An 18,570-nucleotide genomic window follows, 5' to 3' on the forward strand; every position below is an offset into this window, starting at 1 on the left:
ACTATTGACCAACCGGCTCAACTATGTGAAGGGTGTCTTGTTGGCAAACAATTCCGAAAGAGTTTTCCAAAAGAAACTACTTCAAGAGCAAAGGAGCCACTTGAACTTGTTCATACCGATGTTTGTGGACCAATCAAGCCTTCTTTATTTAGTAACAATCGGTATTTTCTTCTCTTTATTGATAATTGTAGTAGAAAAACTTGGGTTTATTTCTTGAAAGAAAAATCTAAAGTATTTGGTGCTTTTAGAAAATTTAAAGCACTTGTTGAAAAACAAAGTGGCTATTGTATTAAAGCCTTGAGAACGGATAGAGGGGGAGAGTTTACTTCTAACAAGTTTAATGAGTTTTGTGAAGCAAATGGCATTCGGCGGTTCTTGACCGTTCCAAGATCTCCACAACAAAATGATGTCGTCGAAAGGAAGAATAGGAGCATTCTCAATATGGCTCGAAGCATGTTGAAGACAAAAAAGATGCCAAAAAAATTTTGGGCGGAAGCGGTTGACTGTGCAGTGTATCTATCCAACCGGTGTCCAACTAGAAGTCTATGGAACAAAACTCCTCAAGAAGCATGGAGCGGAAGAAAGCCAAGTGTTTCCCATTTAAGAATTTTTGGGAGCATTGGCTATGTTCATGTACCTGATCAAGAGAGGTCCAAGCTTGATGATAAAAGCAAGAAGCAGATCTTCATCTGGTATGATCAACGTTCCAAAGGCTACAAGCTCTACAATCCAAGTGTTGGCAAGGCGACTATTAGTAGAGATGTGGAGTTCGATAAAGAAGATTCTTGGGATTGGAGTAATGAAGATAAGGAGAGGTATGATTTTTTTCCATTCCTTGATGAGGAGGAGAAAGAAGAGAAGTTCAAGAGCCCATAACACCTCGATCACCAACAACTCCTAGTACATTTTCTTTATCTTGTAGTGGAAGCTCTAGTGAAAGGCAACCACAAATGAGGAGCCTTCAAGATTTTTATGAGGTAACAGAAAATTTAAGTGATGATTTAACTCTTTTTTGTCACTTTGCCGATTGTGAGCCCATAGTTTTTGAAGAAGCGATCAAAGATGAGAAGTGGAGAATTGCCATGAATGAAGAGATCAAGTCAATTGAGAAGAATGACACTTGGGAGCTAGCAACTATACCGGAAGGTCAAAAGCCCATTGGTGTGAAGTGGGTTTTCAAAGAAAAGAAGAATGCTAAAGGTGAAGTAGAGAGATACAAGGCAAGGTTGGTAGCCAAGGGATATAGCCAACGTCCCGGGATTGACTATGGTGAAGTGTTTGCTCCTGTTGCAAGGTTGGAGACCATCCGAATGATAATCTCACTTGCAGCTCAAAAGAAGTGGAAGATTTATCAAATGGATGTCAAATCAGCTTTTTTGAATGGCATTCTTGAGGAAGAGATTTATGTTGAACAACCTTTGGGCTATGTGATCAAAGGCCATGAAGACAAAGTGATGAAGTTGAAGAAAGCATTGTATGGTTTGAAGCAAGCGCCAAGGGCTTGGAATAGTCAGATTGACAAGTATTTCCAAAAGAATGGGTTTACCAAGTGCCCACATGAGCATGCTCTCTATGCTAAGGTGCGTGAAAATGGAGATATTTTGCTTGTTTGCTTATATGCTGATGATTTGATTTTTACGGGCAATAATCCAAGTATGTTTGGAGAGTTTAAGCAAGCTATGACTAAAGAGTTTGAAATGCCGGATATTGGTCTCATGTCTTATTATCTTGGCATTGAGATCAAACAAATGGAGGATGGAATTTTTATTTTTCAAGAAGGTTTTGCCAAGAAAATCCTTAAGAGGTTCAAGATGGAAGATTGTCAACCTGTGAACACTCCGGTGGAATGTGGAGTAAAGCTGTCTAATCGTGAAGAAGGAGAGAAGGTAGACTCTACAACCTTCAAAAGTTTAGTTGGAAGTTTGAGATACCTAACTTGCACAAGACCGGATATACTTTTTGGAGTTGGGCTTATTAGTCGGTTTATGGAGTCACCAAGCATGACATATTTCAAAGCGGCGAAACGAATTCTTCGTTACATCAAAGGTACAATCAGTTTTGGCTTGCTTTATTCATGTTCTAATGAATTTAAGCTTGTGGGCTATAGTGATAGTGATTGGGCCGGAGATATGGATGACCTAAAGAGCACTACCGGTTTCATTTTCTACTTGGGAAATACAGCTTTTACTTGGAGTTCGAAGAAGCAACCAATCGTGACACTTTCTACTTGTGAAGCTGAATATGTTGCCGCTACTTCTTGTGTTTGTTATGCTATATGGTTAAGAAGATTATTGAAGGAGTTACAAATGCCACAAGAGGAGGCCACGGAGATTTTTGTTGACAATAAGTCGACCATTGCATTGGCAAAGAACCCGGTTTTTCATGATAGAAGCAAGCATATAGATACAAGGTATCATTTTCCAAGAAATTGCATTGAAAAGAATAAAGTGCAAGTGAAGTATGTGAAGACCCATGATCAAGTTGCAGATATTTTTACTATGCCTCTCAAGTATGACATTTTTAGCAAGTTGAGGATGATGCTTGGAGTTACAACAAATTAAGTTTAAAGGGAGGTGTTGAAAAGTAAACTTAATTTAATGAATGACTTTTGGGAGGATTCATGAATATGTGAAGGGTCATCTTGAGAATGGTGATTCATGTATATGTATTTAAGTGGTTTATGTCTTTTGGGTTTTCTATGTGCATTTAAATGGTTCATGTACTTAGGTTTATTCATGTACCTAGAAGTCCTATAAATACCATGTAAGTCTTATAGTTTTGTAAGCAAGGCAAGAGCCAAAGTGAATAGAAAAAAATCTGAAATATTCTTCCTCTCCATCCTTTCCTCTCTAATCTCTCTTCCTATATTTCCAACAAAAAACTGGTATAGGACGGATCTAGAAAGCAACAAACATGCTGATTCTAGACATTACGAGGGTGGTTACTCTCTACTATTTCATCATATACCAGAGATGAATTGAAGGCGATCCTGTTGCTTGAGAACCTGCCATTAATACATCGAGCTGATAAAGGATGTTGGATCTGGTGGCACCGAAACTTCAACTGCACCTTCCAGCATCTGTGTCACCTTCTTCATGGAAGGCCTCATGGATGGCTCTTCCTGAATGCACCAAAGGGCCACAGCCACGAGCCTCTCAAGCATTCTCCAGTTGCTCCTTGCCTCTTCATCATGTTCCACTAGAGCATCCAGTCTCTTCTCGCTGTAACAGTCGTAAGCCCATTCTGTAAGGATAGGCCCCGCGTCGCTCCCAAACTCCAGCTCAATGTTCTTCCTGCAACAAACAATCTCAAGCAACATGACGCCAAAACTATATACGTCGACTTTTGCTGTGATCGCTCTCTTCTTGAACCACTCAGGTGCAACATAGCCTTTCGTCCCCCTGATGTCCGTCTGAGTCATCGTCTGCTCTCGCATCAGCAGCTTCGCCAGTCCGAAGTCGGAGATTCTTGCTGTAAAGCAGTCGTCAAGGAGTATGTTCTCAGGTTTTATGTCGCAATGGATGGTCTGGCTGCTGCATTCCTCGTGCAAGTATGATAGCCCTCTTGCAACCCCGAATGCGATCTGCATTCGCTGATCCCAGCTGGGTTTGTTCTCTCCGAAGAGGTAGCTTGCCAGGGAGCCATTGCTCATGAACTCATAGACTAGAAGTCGATGCGGCCCCTCATCGCAGAAGCCAAGCAACTGAACTAGATTCTTGTGATGGGTTCTACCAATCGCATTCATCTCTGCTCTGAACTCCTTTTCGCCATCTCGTGCCAGTTTGTCTAGCTTCTTTACTGCAACAAGTGCCTCAGCCTCGCCGAGAGTCAAGACCCCCTTATAGACCGTACCGAACGCACCTTTGCCCAGTATTTCTCCGTACTTGCCGGTAGCTGCCTCTAACGTGTGGTAACTGAAAGCTTGCAAGTGTCCTCCCACCGTCCTGCTGTCTATCTGAGCTCGAGGCGATCTCTTGCGATGCGAGGAGAGGAAGAGCAAGGCTATGGCGGAGATCAACAGGATGTTGACGAAAGCTGAGCAACCGAGCATTGCAGAAACAATGACCGGCGGGCTTTTCCTCCCTCTGCTCAGTCCGGGAGGAGGAGGGGTAGAGTCGACCCTGGGTATCTTGAACAGAGATTTCCCTCCGTATCCTGGGTCGACCCTCCCTCCCGAGAGGGGCATCGCCTTCTTCAAGCAGTCGCCGTCCTTGGATATCGCCACCATGCAGCGACAATCCTCCAAGCACGATTGCCGGCACTCATCCTCCTGCATCGGTGACAGCCATTCGTAAGCCGCGTTCGTCCAATTGGTGTTGGGCATCGCCGTCAGTTCAAAGTCAGCCGAGTCATATGCATCGCATCTCGGCTCAGCAAAGTCTGGCATGCAGCCTTTGCTGCTGTTGCCTGGATCGACATATGAGTATCGTTCTGGACAGAGGCAGGCCTTCTGATTGTTGGCAAACTGGCAGTAGCTGTTGAATCCGCAAGCCCCACTCCCCCCCTTCTCCACGATGACCGCGCTGCAGATGTTTTCAGGTATGAAAGACGCCACCGTCCACGAATCTGGATAGCTCCCATTGCCTGTAGCGGGCTTCGGGTATGTGTAGTGCCGGAAGACTCCATCGGGATCGAGCGTCGCCCTCTGGTAGTAATGTCCAGGCGACCCAATATTTGCATACGTGACATTGACAAGGCTTGAATTCTCCTGCACTTCCTGAATGCCGGATGATTGGTTGAATACTAGATAGGAGCCGGTACCCAGGGTGCCCTTGGTGAGCCAGTAGGCCTCGTAGGCGTGCTCGGTGGGTAAGGCTATGGTGTTCAGACAGAGGTTGCCGTCGGGCAGCAGGCGGAGCTGAAACCTTCCCACAGAGTAATCGTCCGCACTGGGTGAGCGACGGGAGGAAAGCAATCCTCCTTTGTTCATCACCTGTGTAGGCAGGATCGTGTCGGTCGGGTGCTCGAAGCTCTGCCATGCGTAGCCCATCCCATCGGAGGCCATCAGCGCGAGGTTTCCGGCATCGAGCATGGTGGCGTATGCAACGTCCCCGACACCCGGAGACCAGACCTCTTGGCCATTGTGGTCTAGGAGAGATAGTCGGCCGTTCCTTGTCAGGGACGCGCTGGATCCTGTCTGCACCGGCTGATCTCTGTTAGCAGACCAAACTACGGTCAGGTTCGTGGTTATTTTGGCGAACCATATGGCGAGGAGGAACTGGTTAGGTTGGAGGGGAACGAATCCGAAGGCAAAATCGCCGGCAGGGGACTGTGCCCACAAGGCGGGTTTGTTGCCCTGGGGGGATAGGGAGGAGCCACGAGTTACGTTGGGTCCGGTTTGGGCGGCGGCAGAGAGCGGGTGCAGCACAAGGAGAAGGGAGAGAAAGAGCTGGTGCTTGTGCTGGGAGGAAGAAGCCATCTCTATTTTAGTTCACAAGGAGTCCTTAAAATCATGGCAGGCATTAGATTATTAAGGAGTGGAAAACTCAGTCGGATTTCTTTTTTTTCTTTTTTGTTTTTTTGGTACAGCTGTAACTAGACGCGCCCAAAAAGGTCAAAAAAAAAAAAAAAAGCGAAAGGGGGAGGGAACAGACTTAATATTTTTTCAGAAAAACTTTTCTAAATAGCAGCGCTGTTCACATCTCGATAAACATGAGCGATCCGAAAGGGAGCAAATCCTCCCACAAGCCCATAGATATTGCGGAGCAGCGGATACCAGTCAATATTGTTGTGTTGGTCCTGAATTCAGTCGATTACTATGGCCGAGTCATCTTCAATGTAGATAATGTCTGCTTTCAGAATTAACCTAGCATAGATGATGCTCTCTCATACAGCTCTCAACTCATAAGAAAGCCAAATATTTGTGTGGTTGCAAGAAAGTTTGACGGTTGGAATGGGCGATGCTTGGATGAAAAGCTACCAAGTGTCTCTCCTCTACTCCTCCGGCACGTCCGGGGAAGGCACGTATAATGTAAGTTTCAAAGCATGAAGCAATAGACTTTGACTCAAAAGAAACGTGTCAAGACCGCAATATCAACCGACCAGCTAGATGGGGATGACGGATAGATGGGGCCAAGCATGTAGCACGCATATGGCGTCCGCACCCTTGTTATTGTCCTTCCAATGCATTAGGTTTACTCGGTGAGAAATTGCGATACATTGCAGTGCGAACACTGCTTGACTGGAAGGACTTCGAATAACTTTGTAGAGAAAAATATCAAGCGGATCCATGTAAACAGTAGGCATCGTATTTGATTAAAACATTCATAGTGATCCAATGGTTTGAATTAGTTGATCATTAGGTGTAAAATCAACCGCCGTAAATCTGATCTTAATGTCATTTTTTATCCGAAAATTGTAAAAGATTTTAGAAAACAATGTAATGATCTGAAACCCAGAAAAAGGACGTCATTGTTTGGTGTTCAACCATGATAAGGAGTATCAGTTCCGGTCTAAACTCGCTCGCCATTTTACCATAGGAAAATTCAAAAATAAGAAAAAAGCTCAAACACGATTACTTCTGTTTGCGTAGACCAGGCCATCATTCATTTATTATTTTTTCCCCCGTAAAGAACGGGTCGTCGTCGTTCTGGTCTTTCCTTGGAAGATTCTAGCAAGTTTTCCGGACTTGGGGAAAAGTTGTAAGCCTTACCCTTTCAAAGACTTGAACATGGTTACCGTTTACTTGGTTTATTATGGTGCAGGAATGCAGTGTCAAACCTAATCTCGCGTCCATATTCTCAAGAAGAAAGGACAAAACCTACTCCAGCATCTTGTCTAAATGAATTTGGGGACTTTCTCCACCTTTCCTCTCAAATCTGGAAGCCGCATCGACTTTCTAGTCCACTTCTGGCGCCCAAGTGATTTTCCACCAGATCCATGTTAAAGTGAGAGATGCTTCTTTGTTTTGGTGTCCTGTCGTATAGACTTGGTCTTTGGCATTTTTGCAGGAAAAAATATCGAGTAAATTGATGGACATGCAGTTTCCTGGTCTGTTTTGAATCAAAATGTTCAATGTTTTGAATCGCTTGGCCGTTGGAAGAGGAACGCAAGAAGAAATGTTCTTTCTTGAGTACAAGACGGAAGATTTTAAATAAGCTGTTGCAAATCTGCTCTCCGTTCCAGTCCAGTTCCATATCCGAGAATACCGAAACATTATGAAAACTGCTATATATGGTTTGGGCTGGTTTGTTGTGGGGGTCGGTGCAGACATTTATTTATTTATTTTTATTTTTTGGTACATCAGCTACTCATATTAATTTTGCATGAACATAATCATCTAAATCCATGGCAATAAGACTACCCAGTGGGGATGGAACTGAAGTATGTGGAGTCCCAAAGATTGCACCAGAGTGTTGGGCAGCGAACGAGGCGATCCAATCCGTAGCTCTATTCGCCTCACGAAGCACGTGCACAGCTTGGAAAGCACAACACTCCCTCATCATCTGCCAAATGTCACTTAGAAGCGGCAGCTCTGCCTCTCCCCGCCCCACCTCCAGATGCGCTCAATCATCTCGGCTAAATCCCCCTCGAAGATAATACACCCAGCCTCCAACACATGTCTCGTATAGGAGAGTCCCTCCCATGCTGCCCTGAGCTCCACCCTAAAAGTTGAAACCTTGAATGCGCGATGCCCTCTAACAGTAATCAATTTGGAGTCATGATCCCTGATTACAAACTCCACACCAGCATAATCTCCATCAGCGGGCAAACTACCGTCGAAATTCACGTTGAGATGCCGAGCCATCCTAGATGAATCAGCCATGGTCACCTTCATAACCTCCATAGCCTGCAGGAGGGCCTTTTCCATAACGGACCTTAGAGGGGCCCTCCTATCTCCGAAGACTCTATTATTTCTATCTAGCAAGATGTGATAGGCCGGGTAGATAGCAGCAATACCCTACCTAGCGGTACTCTGGGAGCCAAGGCCAAGCCAAGCCTCGGGTCACCCGGCCCACGTCTCCCCAGCCTGACTGCCACTCCGATTCTGGACGGCTGCTGGGCCCGTTCTAGCACCCCTGGGCCTAACCCAGCCTCCTGAACAGCAACATCCCCCCGGCCATGACTGACTGGTCCATAACGGTGCCCCAGACGGGTCCTAACTCGGTGGCCTGCCCGAGCGAACTTGTCATCTCCTCCAACCCCTCCAGGCTCCAGCACGCCCGCGGATGCCCCCTTCCCCGGCGACCGCCCCTAGCGACCTTGGACGGTGTCTGCCACCCATCCGGGTCCGACAGTGGGATCGGCTCCACCGATCTAGTCCCTTCTTGGTGCATCAGCTGTCCGAGTGCCGACCTCGCCGCCCCCAAGGATGGTGGCACCATCGTCCCCCTTGGGTTGCTCTTGGATGATGGCCCCCTAGGTGGCCGAACCCTATTAGTGGTCAGTCAAGGTTCGAAGACCAGACGACCACCCCCTCGGCACCGCTCCTTGTCAACCGCTCCGGGGTCCATTCCCGGCACCTCAGGCCCACCAGCCCCCAACGGCACCCGAGAGGAGGAAACTAACAAACCCCCTCCCCATGTCCGATCTGCCCGCAGGGGCGGCCCAATGCATTTGGGGGCCTAAGGCGAACTTTCTAAAAAAGGCCTTTTTTATTTTTTTAATAATAAATTTTTTAATTAATGTAAAATACTTTAAAAATTTATTGAAAAATAATTTGTCTAGCTTTTTGAGATACAAAATTACTAATCAAACGTTTGTACTCAAGATTCTAAAAATAATATTATCAAATATAAAAAAGTTGAAAATGATAAAACTTGATTATGTCCAGAGAAACAAACTCAAGTTCTGACGAGCGGTGCCGAACTCGATGACGAGAAGCGGTGCCGGAGACTGATGGATGGAGTTGGAGAAGAGGCCGAAGTTGCAACAAGAACACACCTGAATAGCTGAAATCTCGAGAAGCAAAATAATCCTGAATTCAAAAACTTGGTGATGGCTGAGTTGCCAAGTAATTGAAATACTTAAGATAAAGGAAGAAGGATAAAGTTGCTCTAATAATTTCCACGAGGATATCTTTGTTATCTAAAAATTATAAACAAGCCAATGTGTGATATTGGTGGGTCAGACGGACAGTTCCATCCTATAGAAGCATAAGAAAATAAACTATGCTGGAAGAAACAAATAGTAATGGCTACAGAAAACTACTGCTTTCCACACATGCAAGAAAGAAGAGATGAGGAAGCTGAGGACATCGACACCACTTAAGTAGAAAGAAAAATGGTTAAAATATTAGAAATGAGAAAGGGATTACAGGTAGTCCATTAACCCAACAGCCTGTAGGAGAATGGGAGATATATGGGAAACTGGATAGATCCAGAAACAGAACAACTCCAAACACAAAAACACCCCATGTGATTTTTTTTTTGATCACACACCACTCCTTCACCAGCATCCAGATATATCTTTCCTTTCTTCTATTTTCTTCTACTGATGCTATGTACTGATCCCATCGGCCCATCCACCCACAATTCTAGCACTTGGTGAATCACTTCTTCCCCAGGTTTTGCCCTCACAGAATTGGATGAAAAATTTTGAATTTGGCTCTTCAAATGTTTCTCCTTTCTTTCTTTCTTTCTCTTCTCCTTTGTACACTATTGTCTACTGTTTGGTGCCTCACAAGTCCAGGAAGCCTGGCTTGCTTCCTTGGTCCAGGCTTTGACAAATTACAAATGAACAAAGAATAGATCAAAGTAACATTCAAGATTTATACACCTAATCAGAGATTTACCTGGCTTCCAACAGCAATGGAGTGCCTGTCCACTTAGCCCAAAGCGAAACTTGGGTTCCTGGATGTTCGTCCGCCGACGGTTCTCAGCGAAACACAAGTCTCCGGCGAAGCTCAGACGCTGCGGTCCGTTGGTCCCCAGGGAAGCACAGGCCGACAGGCGTCGGACTCGGACTCTACCACTCTGGCTCGGTGGCTTCCCTTCTTTCTCTGGAGAGGAGAGAACTCAGGCTCTGAGAGAGAAAGAGGCTGGGAGAGATGGTGACTCGGCGAGAAGGGGGGAGAAGACTGCTGCCTGTTGGGATTTTCTTTTGTTTTTTGGTACGAGTGTTGGGATTTGCTTTACAGCGAACAAGGAACAGAGAAGACTCTGTTCCTTGGACCTTGGCCCTGGCTGCGATGGGATTGTGCACGTCTGAGAGGCAGCGTCGCAGGCTTGCAGTCGCGGGGCGGCAGTCGGCAGAGGCTTACTTTTCAGTCGTATCGTCTTGAAGGCTTGAAGTTGAAGGAGGATAGCTCATAGCCATAGCCGTAGCTGTTACTTCACTGTAGCTTTATTTCTAATGCGGGGGCCTTCTTCGGCCCGAGGCCTTAGGCGGCCGCCTATCTCGCCTAAGGGTCGGGCCGGCCTTGTCTGCCCGTACCGGTAGCACACCACTAGCAAGCTTTCGTTTACGAAAGCCTGCCAGAATCTTTCCGATGGGCTTTGGACAAATAGCCTCGGCTTCAACGGCAACCTCGTGTCCAGTTCCACCCTCACCCTCACAAACCCTAGCTTGCATTGCCGCTCGGTGAATTCATCCACCGCCACTAGCCGACCGGCTGCCGCGGCAATCTCCCAGATGGATTCGCGCTCCCAATATTCCACTGGCAGCCGTGGGAGGCGAATCCAAGCTAACACCCTGTGCACACACTTCACCCCTGGGATGAAGTCCGGTTGCCACCTATCCATGGTGAGGAGTTGCCTGGCGACGACCCATGGGTCGTTCGCCATCGTCGCCTCCCGATCGCCTTTAGTCTTGAACCGCAGCAAGAGATGCTCCTCCGCCAACGGTAGAGCTTTGGAGTCATAGTTGAGTTTCCCCCGAGCTACCCACTCCTCAGGCACACACCGACCCAAGCTCCTCATGATAACCGCCCTGGAGCTCTAGGCTAGCTGAGCTCTCCCTAGCCTTTCCGACGGCATCACCAGAACCTCGGTGAAGTGCCGCTGCACCACCTTCAGCTCTTCGTCCGAGATGCGGTGGCTAGACCAAATGGCTTGTCGCAAGGAGCCTCTGGCCACCTCCACCCATGGCTTGTTGGTAGCGATGGCCCCTAGATTCGGGCACTCCCCACGTCCCCCGGTGCGGCGATGCCCACCTTCTCCTTCCTCAGTCGACGATCTCCCATGTTCCGCTCCCCGGAAGTCCGCACTCAGGCACAACTTTTGGCGCACTCCCCCTCCCTCTCTCGCATGACTTCCTCACTTGCTACCTTGAGGGGAGAAAGATTTGGGCTCTAGAGCGAGATAGGATGTGAAAAATGGACTTCATTCTAGACATTTGTTTAGTTCCACATTATTTATTTGCTGAAAATATCTTGGGTATTTATATCGGGCTAAGGAATCCAATAATACAATCTAATTAGCTTTTTCTGGGAAAGATTTTGGGTTGTTACAAACGGTATCCAAGCACATCCATCTATGACATATGTGGACTAGAGGACACTACAATAAAAGTCCATTTGGATTGATCAATCGTTGTATTTGTGATTGGATTTGAATGGATTTAGACTCTTAGTCTAGCGAGAATATGAAGACTTAAAAGGAAGAAGTATGTGAGGATTTGTGCAGATATATATTTAATTCCATATCGGTTATTTGTCGAAAAGATTTTGGATGTTTATACAAGACTAAAGAACTCAAATAATATCTTTCAACTAGTTTTTAGAAAAAGATCATGAGTTTTTATATTTATAAAATAAAATTGTTTGCTCTCCATATAAATCGAGAAGTTTGCTCTTGTTTGGTAGAATGTAATTCCTTCTTGTTATGACATGTTTCCTTTCTACGCCCTTCCCTCCTTGTTTCTCTTTAAAAAAATGTTGATGTCATGACAAAGGAGTTTGCATATCTTGCTTAGTCGCTGCCATGTTGTTCCTTTTTAAAAGAATAAGGTAGTAAACATACTTCTTGTTTGTGGGCGAATAAAAAAAGAAAATACTAGGAGCCAATTTGCATAGGGATACTTTAGACTGGAAAAATAAATTTTATATTAGATTGTGTTGGGGGAAAAATGGATCGTTCAAAGCATATGGTCAAGTCGCCGATACTTGATGATGAACGTGACGTCAGCAAGCATACTCTCAGCAGTCACGATCTCAGAGCGCTCAGTCTCGGCATCGACGACCCCAGAGTTCTCGACCTCGGCATGACCTTGGCAGGCATGGTCTCGGTTGAGATAAGCCCGATCGATCTCGAAGCTAAGAAAGATCCAGTCAAAGGGAGAAGCAAACCTCCCCACTCCACTGAAAATCAAGTCCTCCATATCCGGGATCAAATTTCGCAATCTCCGCCTCAACAGCTGTCAACATTTGAATCCACACGATCTTAATGGATCACCAGCTATCCCGAAATCTTGGGCCGTTTACGATAACTTATTGATTCGCGCAATCACGCCCGATCACAGGTAACCGCTGCACCCCCTTATAAAAAGGGGGTGAGAAACTCCAGGCGGTGGATCTCTCTCCTCTTCCTCTCCATGGCCAAAACACATCACTACATCATTACTCTCCCCTCCATTATTCTCTCTCCATTAAAAATTCCTCTCTGACTTAGGCATTGGAGGGCCTACGCCGGAACCCCTGGTCACAGGCTTCTTGCAGGTCCACCGGAGACAGCCATCAGCCGTCGCACCACCAACCGGAGCTCCTCCTCCTCGGTCCGTGGTCACCCCCGGGTCCAATTTCCAGCAACAGTTTGCGCTAGAGGAAGGGGCCGAGTCGTGATCATGAGACTGAGAAGCAGAGGAGCCTCTAATGCCTCTCGGCATCGCATACCAAGTCCTGGCCGTTCAGTCCAGAACCTGCCACCAAGGCCTCCGGCGGATCAGGTTCCTTAGATCCAACTTGAGCAATTCAACATGCTGGTGCAATAAGTTCAGGCACTAGCAGCAGCAGTCCAAGGCCTGTAACGCGTGGAGGCTCCTCACATGCCACCTCCGTGGGTTCATGTTCAATCGGCGCTCCTTCCAGATGGACCTGTGTCCCAAGGACGAGATCCCCATGACTCTTTGAGGGTCAACAATGGAAAACGACGCTGTCACCAGGGTTCAACCCGAGCGTCTCCCCAGAGATAGCCGCTAAGAAAAAACCAGGATAAAAGGCCATAACCTTCGGAAGCCGAATCGACCCCAGGTCAATCAGTACCGGGACAGACCACCATGGCAACTTTCCAAGGCGGAGAACTCGACAAGAAGATCGAAGAACTCGAGCGGCGAGTCGAGGCACTTCAGGATCAAAGAATCAGGCGTGAGGATGACCCTGATTTCACTACCAAGTCGCCCTTCTACCGCCTAATCGAGGATGAGCCGATCCCACCAAGATTCAAAATGCCCCAACGAATGCATGTGAAAAGCAGAATCCGAATAATCCTATGATACGAGACTAGTATGGTACACAAGAATTGGTGGACCTCTGGACAAGTGGCTGAGGCTTATGTCGCTGAAGTCCGGAATGATGATAATAACAATAGCAACCCTGGCCGATTTACTAACCCAAGGAGAGACAAGCATTGGAGGAATAGGAAGAAGAAGTACGATTTTTATCTCTGAGATACGGAGAGATGGTTCGATGTGATGCTGGCGAACGGGACACTGACTCTGCCGGAAACTCATTCTCAGACTCAGCCCGGTGATGAGTTGAGTTCTCGTTAGGCCTTTGGTGGGTAAAGAGAGAAGTCAATGGAGAACTCAAAAATCCAATGACTTTTTGATTTGTTCGTACCATTCTGTCATCGATCACTGCTGGATTAGAATCCTACAATGGAACCACAGATCCCCTGGATCATCTGGAGAGTTACAGAGCACTCATGGCACTGCAAGGATCCTCGGAGGCTCTGCTGTGCAAGGCTTTCCCTGCAACCCTCTGAGGAACGGCCCGGCTCTGGTTCTCCGGGCTAAAGCCGAGCATCGTGCTCTCCTTCAAACAGCTCGGCAGGCAGTTTGCGGCCAATTTTGCTGTCAGCAGGCGCCAGCGGCGAACGTCGGATTTTCTTCTCGACATCAAGCAGAAGAAAGGAGAATCCCTGAAAGACTACATCAACCGCTTCACTGCCGCCACTTGGGAGGTTCGTGAGCTCAACCAATCGATTGCCATGTCGTCTTTAAAAATAGAAGCTCGGCCCTACAAATTTCTTTTCTCCATCGAGAAGAATTTCCCTGCCGACTTCACGAAAATGCTGGCCCGAGCTCGAAAATATGCGAAGGCTAAAGAAGCCATGGCTTCTTGGTGAGACGCTGCCGAGCAGCCCTCAAAGGGGCAGAAAAGATATCGCGTGGAGCGTGGCCGCCCAAGAAGTCGATCACGTCGCCGCGAGGAGAACCTGCCTCGATTGAGGAGTCCATCTCACCCGAGACCGTGGCCCCGACCGAGATCACCGCCTCGGCAGAGAACACCACCAGGGAGGTATGGAAACTATACTCCCCTCACTGCTACTCGGTCCGAGATTCTCATGAAGATAGGAGGCCGAGGCTATCTCCAACTGCCGCCACTGATGCGGAAATCAGAAGCTCGGCAACGCTCTAGGAAGTACTATCGCTTCCACCGAGATCATGGCCACGACACCGAGGAGTATTTCTGACTCCGAGACGAGATCGAAGCACTCATCCATCGTGGAGTACTCAACCGGTTCGTGCGGAACCGGCGAGATGAAAGAGCACTAATGGAGAATGCCGCGCCACCTGAAAATCAAAATGACAACAGACCCATTGCCAGCACCATCAACACTATAGGGGGAGGCCTTGCCGAAGGGAGCTCGGCCGAAGAACCAGCTACGAAAGAAGCCCCCCCAAAGTGTCAATGCATGACCTAGACTGTGGAGTGATTGATTAAACCCCTATTTGATTTTGATGAGCTCAAAGCATTTGAGTATATTTTATGTTATACTAATGAATTCAAACTAGTGTTTCAGGCAAATATTTGTGTATTTCTAATTAAGTGCCTCAAGTTTTGGTTCAAAATAATTTGGACAAGTATTGAACTCTATATGAACCAAAGTCTGAACCCCGAGTCGACTCCGGAAGATTACGAGTCGACTCCAAGTGGTTTAGAGTTTCTGGCACGAGCTCGAGTCGACTCTGATACTCTACGCGTCGACTCCGTCTGAGAACAGAAAGAAAGACAGAAAGATAGTTTTCAGACCCTATCAGCGAGTCGACTCCAGAAGGCTTCGAGTCGACTCTGATGCTTGCCGAGTCGACTTCCGACAGTTCCGAGTCGACTCCAAGGAGTAACAGACAGAAAGACAGAGCGATGGGTTTTAGACCCTGTTACTGAGTCGACTCCAGAAGAATGCGAGTAGACTCCGGCGTTTGGCGAGTCGACTCCTAATTATGCTCGAGTCGACTCTCAGAGGAAAGCAGATTGAAAGGCAGAGAACCAAACTCAGTAACCCTGTGAATGAGTCGACTCCAAGAATTCCAGAATCGACCCCCAAGTCAGCCGAGTCGACTCCAACAAAGTGCGAATCGACTCCGAGGCAGTTCAGATCAACAGACAGAGGATCGGCTTTTTGGACTCTGAGAGCCGAGTCGACTCCAAGAGAACCCGAGTCGACTCGAGAGAGAAAAGCAGAGAAATAGATTTCTGGAACTTTGAGAACGAGCCGTCTCCAAAAGTGCCGAGTCATCTCCAGATATTGGCGAGTCGACTCCAGGTTTGGTCCGAGTCGACTTCAGGACGGGACAACACTTTAATTCAAATCCTGAACAGTGGGCGAGTCGTCTCCAGTGAAGCATGAGTCGACTCCAACAACAGCCGAATCGATTCCAAATCGAGCGAGTCGACTCCGACCCCAACAGATACATTGTCAGGATATGCAAACTGTACAGAACGGCTACAAATCAGTGTCTAACGGCTATTTTCCGTAGGGAACAGTTTAAATAGCCAGAGTAAATAGTAGTAGACAAGGATTGAGCTATTCCATTGTGTGGAGTGATTAATTATATCCCTATTTGATTTTGATGAGCTCAAAGTATTTGAGTATATTTTATTTTATACTAATGAATTCAATCTAGTGGTTCAGGTGAATATATGTGAATTTATGTTTAAGTGCATCGAGCCTTGGTTCAAAGTAATTTGGCTAGGTGATTGAACTCAATTGAACCAAAGTCTGAAGTTCGAGTCGACTCCGGAAGATTGCGAGTCGACTCTAAGTGTTTCAGAGGTTCTGGCACAAGTTCGAGTCGACTCCGGTACACTACGAGTCGACTCCGACTGAGAACAGACAGAAGGACAGAAAGATGAATTTCAGACCCTGTCACCGAGTCGACTCCGAAGTTTACGAGTCGACTCCGATGCTTGCCGAGTCGACTCCCGATGGTTCCGAGTCGACTCTAAAGGGTAACAGACAGAAAGACAGAATGATGGATTTTTAAAGATTAAAATTAAAGATTAAAATTTGCAGCCTTGTTCTCGTTCGCACGTTGCAAATTCCCGACAACGGCGCCAAAAACTTGCTACAATTTTAATCTCGCTCTTTTTTAAAAAGAAAAATTAAATGTAGAATGCCCCAAATATAGGGTGTAGCAAAGTAATATTCTCGATGAGTCCGAGATCGAATCCACAGGGATTTGACAGTGAACAAAAACTAAAGGCTAAATAATATTCGGATTGATAAAAATATAACTAAGGTATTAGGATTCAGCCTAGCACTTCATCATGCTTTTCTTAAAATTATCTATTATCTCAGTTAGATCTGAGTGAAGACCTAACCAAAAAGTGGAGCAGTGAAAATACTAATTAAAAAATAGATTTAGTTTTATGGGCAACATTATAGTAATTCTATTTTAAACTACAGGGATTTCTAAGCATCTGTTATACCCGAAAGAAATAACAAATCAAAAAAATATATAAGTTTGAAATAATTTTTATAAATTTACTGCATCATAAATCAAATCAAAAATATTAAAATTCCATTGATGATTAAATGAAATACATGAAGAAAATGCTAGGCTTTTTCCTAGCCTTAGCTAAAAGAGATTTAGCTATCCATATGAGATGCAAGCATTTTTTTCCCTCTTTTTTTCTTTTCTTCTCCTCTGTTTTCTTTCTTTTCTTGTTTTTTCTTCTCTCTTCCAATGGTTCCCTAGCTTCCTCTCCTCCCGAATGGCCTCTCCTCCTCTCTCGCCCGGCTGGCTTCTCTCGATTCTTCTCCCTCTTCTCTTGCCCGACTGGAAAAATTGGAAGAGGAGATGCAGATGCTTCGTTGGTTCCCTTGGTCTCCTCCCCTTCTTGTTCCGTGTCCTCCTCCTGCCTCCACCGGATGGGAAGTTGGGAAGACATTGATGTTGGGAAGTTGCTTGGAAACGGATACTTGGTTTGAGAAGCAATTGAATTGCTTTGGGACTCTCGAGATGGCTCGGGGATGCTTGAAGATGTTGGGAAATCACTTGCTTTAGCCTGTTGACATGGATGCATGGGAATTTTAGGTTAGGAACTGTTGGGTCGCCTCATCCCGAACACTGGAGAATTTGTTGAGCTCGGGCTGCCGGGCATTAGGCTGAAACCAGCGTTATTGAATCTCTTGGATTACTTGCACTCAAACACAAATAAAACATTAATTAATTAATTTTATTAATAAAAATTAGCTATAATACTAATTAAAATGGTATGAAGATTGTACTTTTGTGTTCTCATCATACATATATTAGAAAATATATTTCTCGTTATAAATATTTTTAGTATATTTTGGTATATAATTAAATATATAAATATTAATAAATCCTATGTTGGATATATTGATAGTTAATAAATATTTGTTAACTATTTATTATAATTAATATTTCTTAATAAATATATTAATATATTAAATATATTATTTTTTATAAATATTATTAAATAATATATTGATATATTTATAAATATTAATATAATTAATATTAATTATATAATATAATTAATATTAGTATAACATAAGTGAGAATATTTCTATTAAGAAATGATATTTTTAGGTTCACTCGGTAAAGCATGGAAAACAAACACCACCCTTCAGAGGTATTTATTTTACCATCTCTTTAAAAAAAATTAGATAGAACCCATCATTTATTTTACTATCTCTCGCATATATTTTTTGTATATGCAATCTGTTGCTGGAAATTGGACCCGGGGGTGACCGCGGATCGAGGAGGAGGAGCTCTGGCTGGTGGTGCGGTGGCTGACGGCTGTCTCCGGGCGGACCTCCAAGAAGCCTGTGGCCGGGGGTTCCGGCGTAGGCCCTCCGATGTTTAAGTCAAAGAGGAATTTTTAATGGAGAGAGAATAATGGAGGGGAAAGTAATGATGTAGTAATGTGTTTTGGCCAAGGAGAGGAAGAGGAGAGAGATCCCCCGCCTGGAGTTTCTTCTTCCTTTTTATAGGAGGGGGTGCAGCGGTTACCTATAATCGGGCATGATTGCGCGAATCAATGAGTTACCGTAAATGGCCCGAGATTTTGGGATAGCTGGTGATCCGTTGAGATCGTATGGATTCAAATGTTGACAGCCGTTGAGGCGGAGATTGCGGGATTTGATCCTGAATATGGAATACTTAATTTTCGGTGGAGTGGGGAGGTCTGTGTTGACCCCCTAATGAATTTTGATGAAT

The 18,570-nt window shown here is 45.6% G+C and overlaps 1 protein-coding gene across 1 annotated transcript; it reads right to left on the reverse strand.

Annotated features, from left to right (window-relative positions):
• Positions 1-3,010: 3,010 nt before the first annotated feature.
• Positions 3,011-5,419, reverse strand: LOC120106092 (G-type lectin S-receptor-like serine/threonine-protein kinase LECRK2). The gene has a single exon (XM_039118972.1). It carries the CDS (start codon positions 5,417-5,419, stop codon positions 3,011-3,013), a length of 2,409 nt encoding a protein of 802 aa, XP_038974900.1.
• Positions 5,420-18,570: the final 13,151 nt, after the last annotated feature.

The sequence above is a fragment of the Phoenix dactylifera genome, unplaced genomic scaffold, assembly GCF_009389715.1.
Source record: "Phoenix dactylifera cultivar Barhee BC4 unplaced genomic scaffold, palm_55x_up_171113_PBpolish2nd_filt_p 000454F, whole genome shotgun sequence".
NCBI lineage: Eukaryota > Viridiplantae > Streptophyta > Magnoliopsida > Arecales > Arecaceae > Phoenix > Phoenix dactylifera.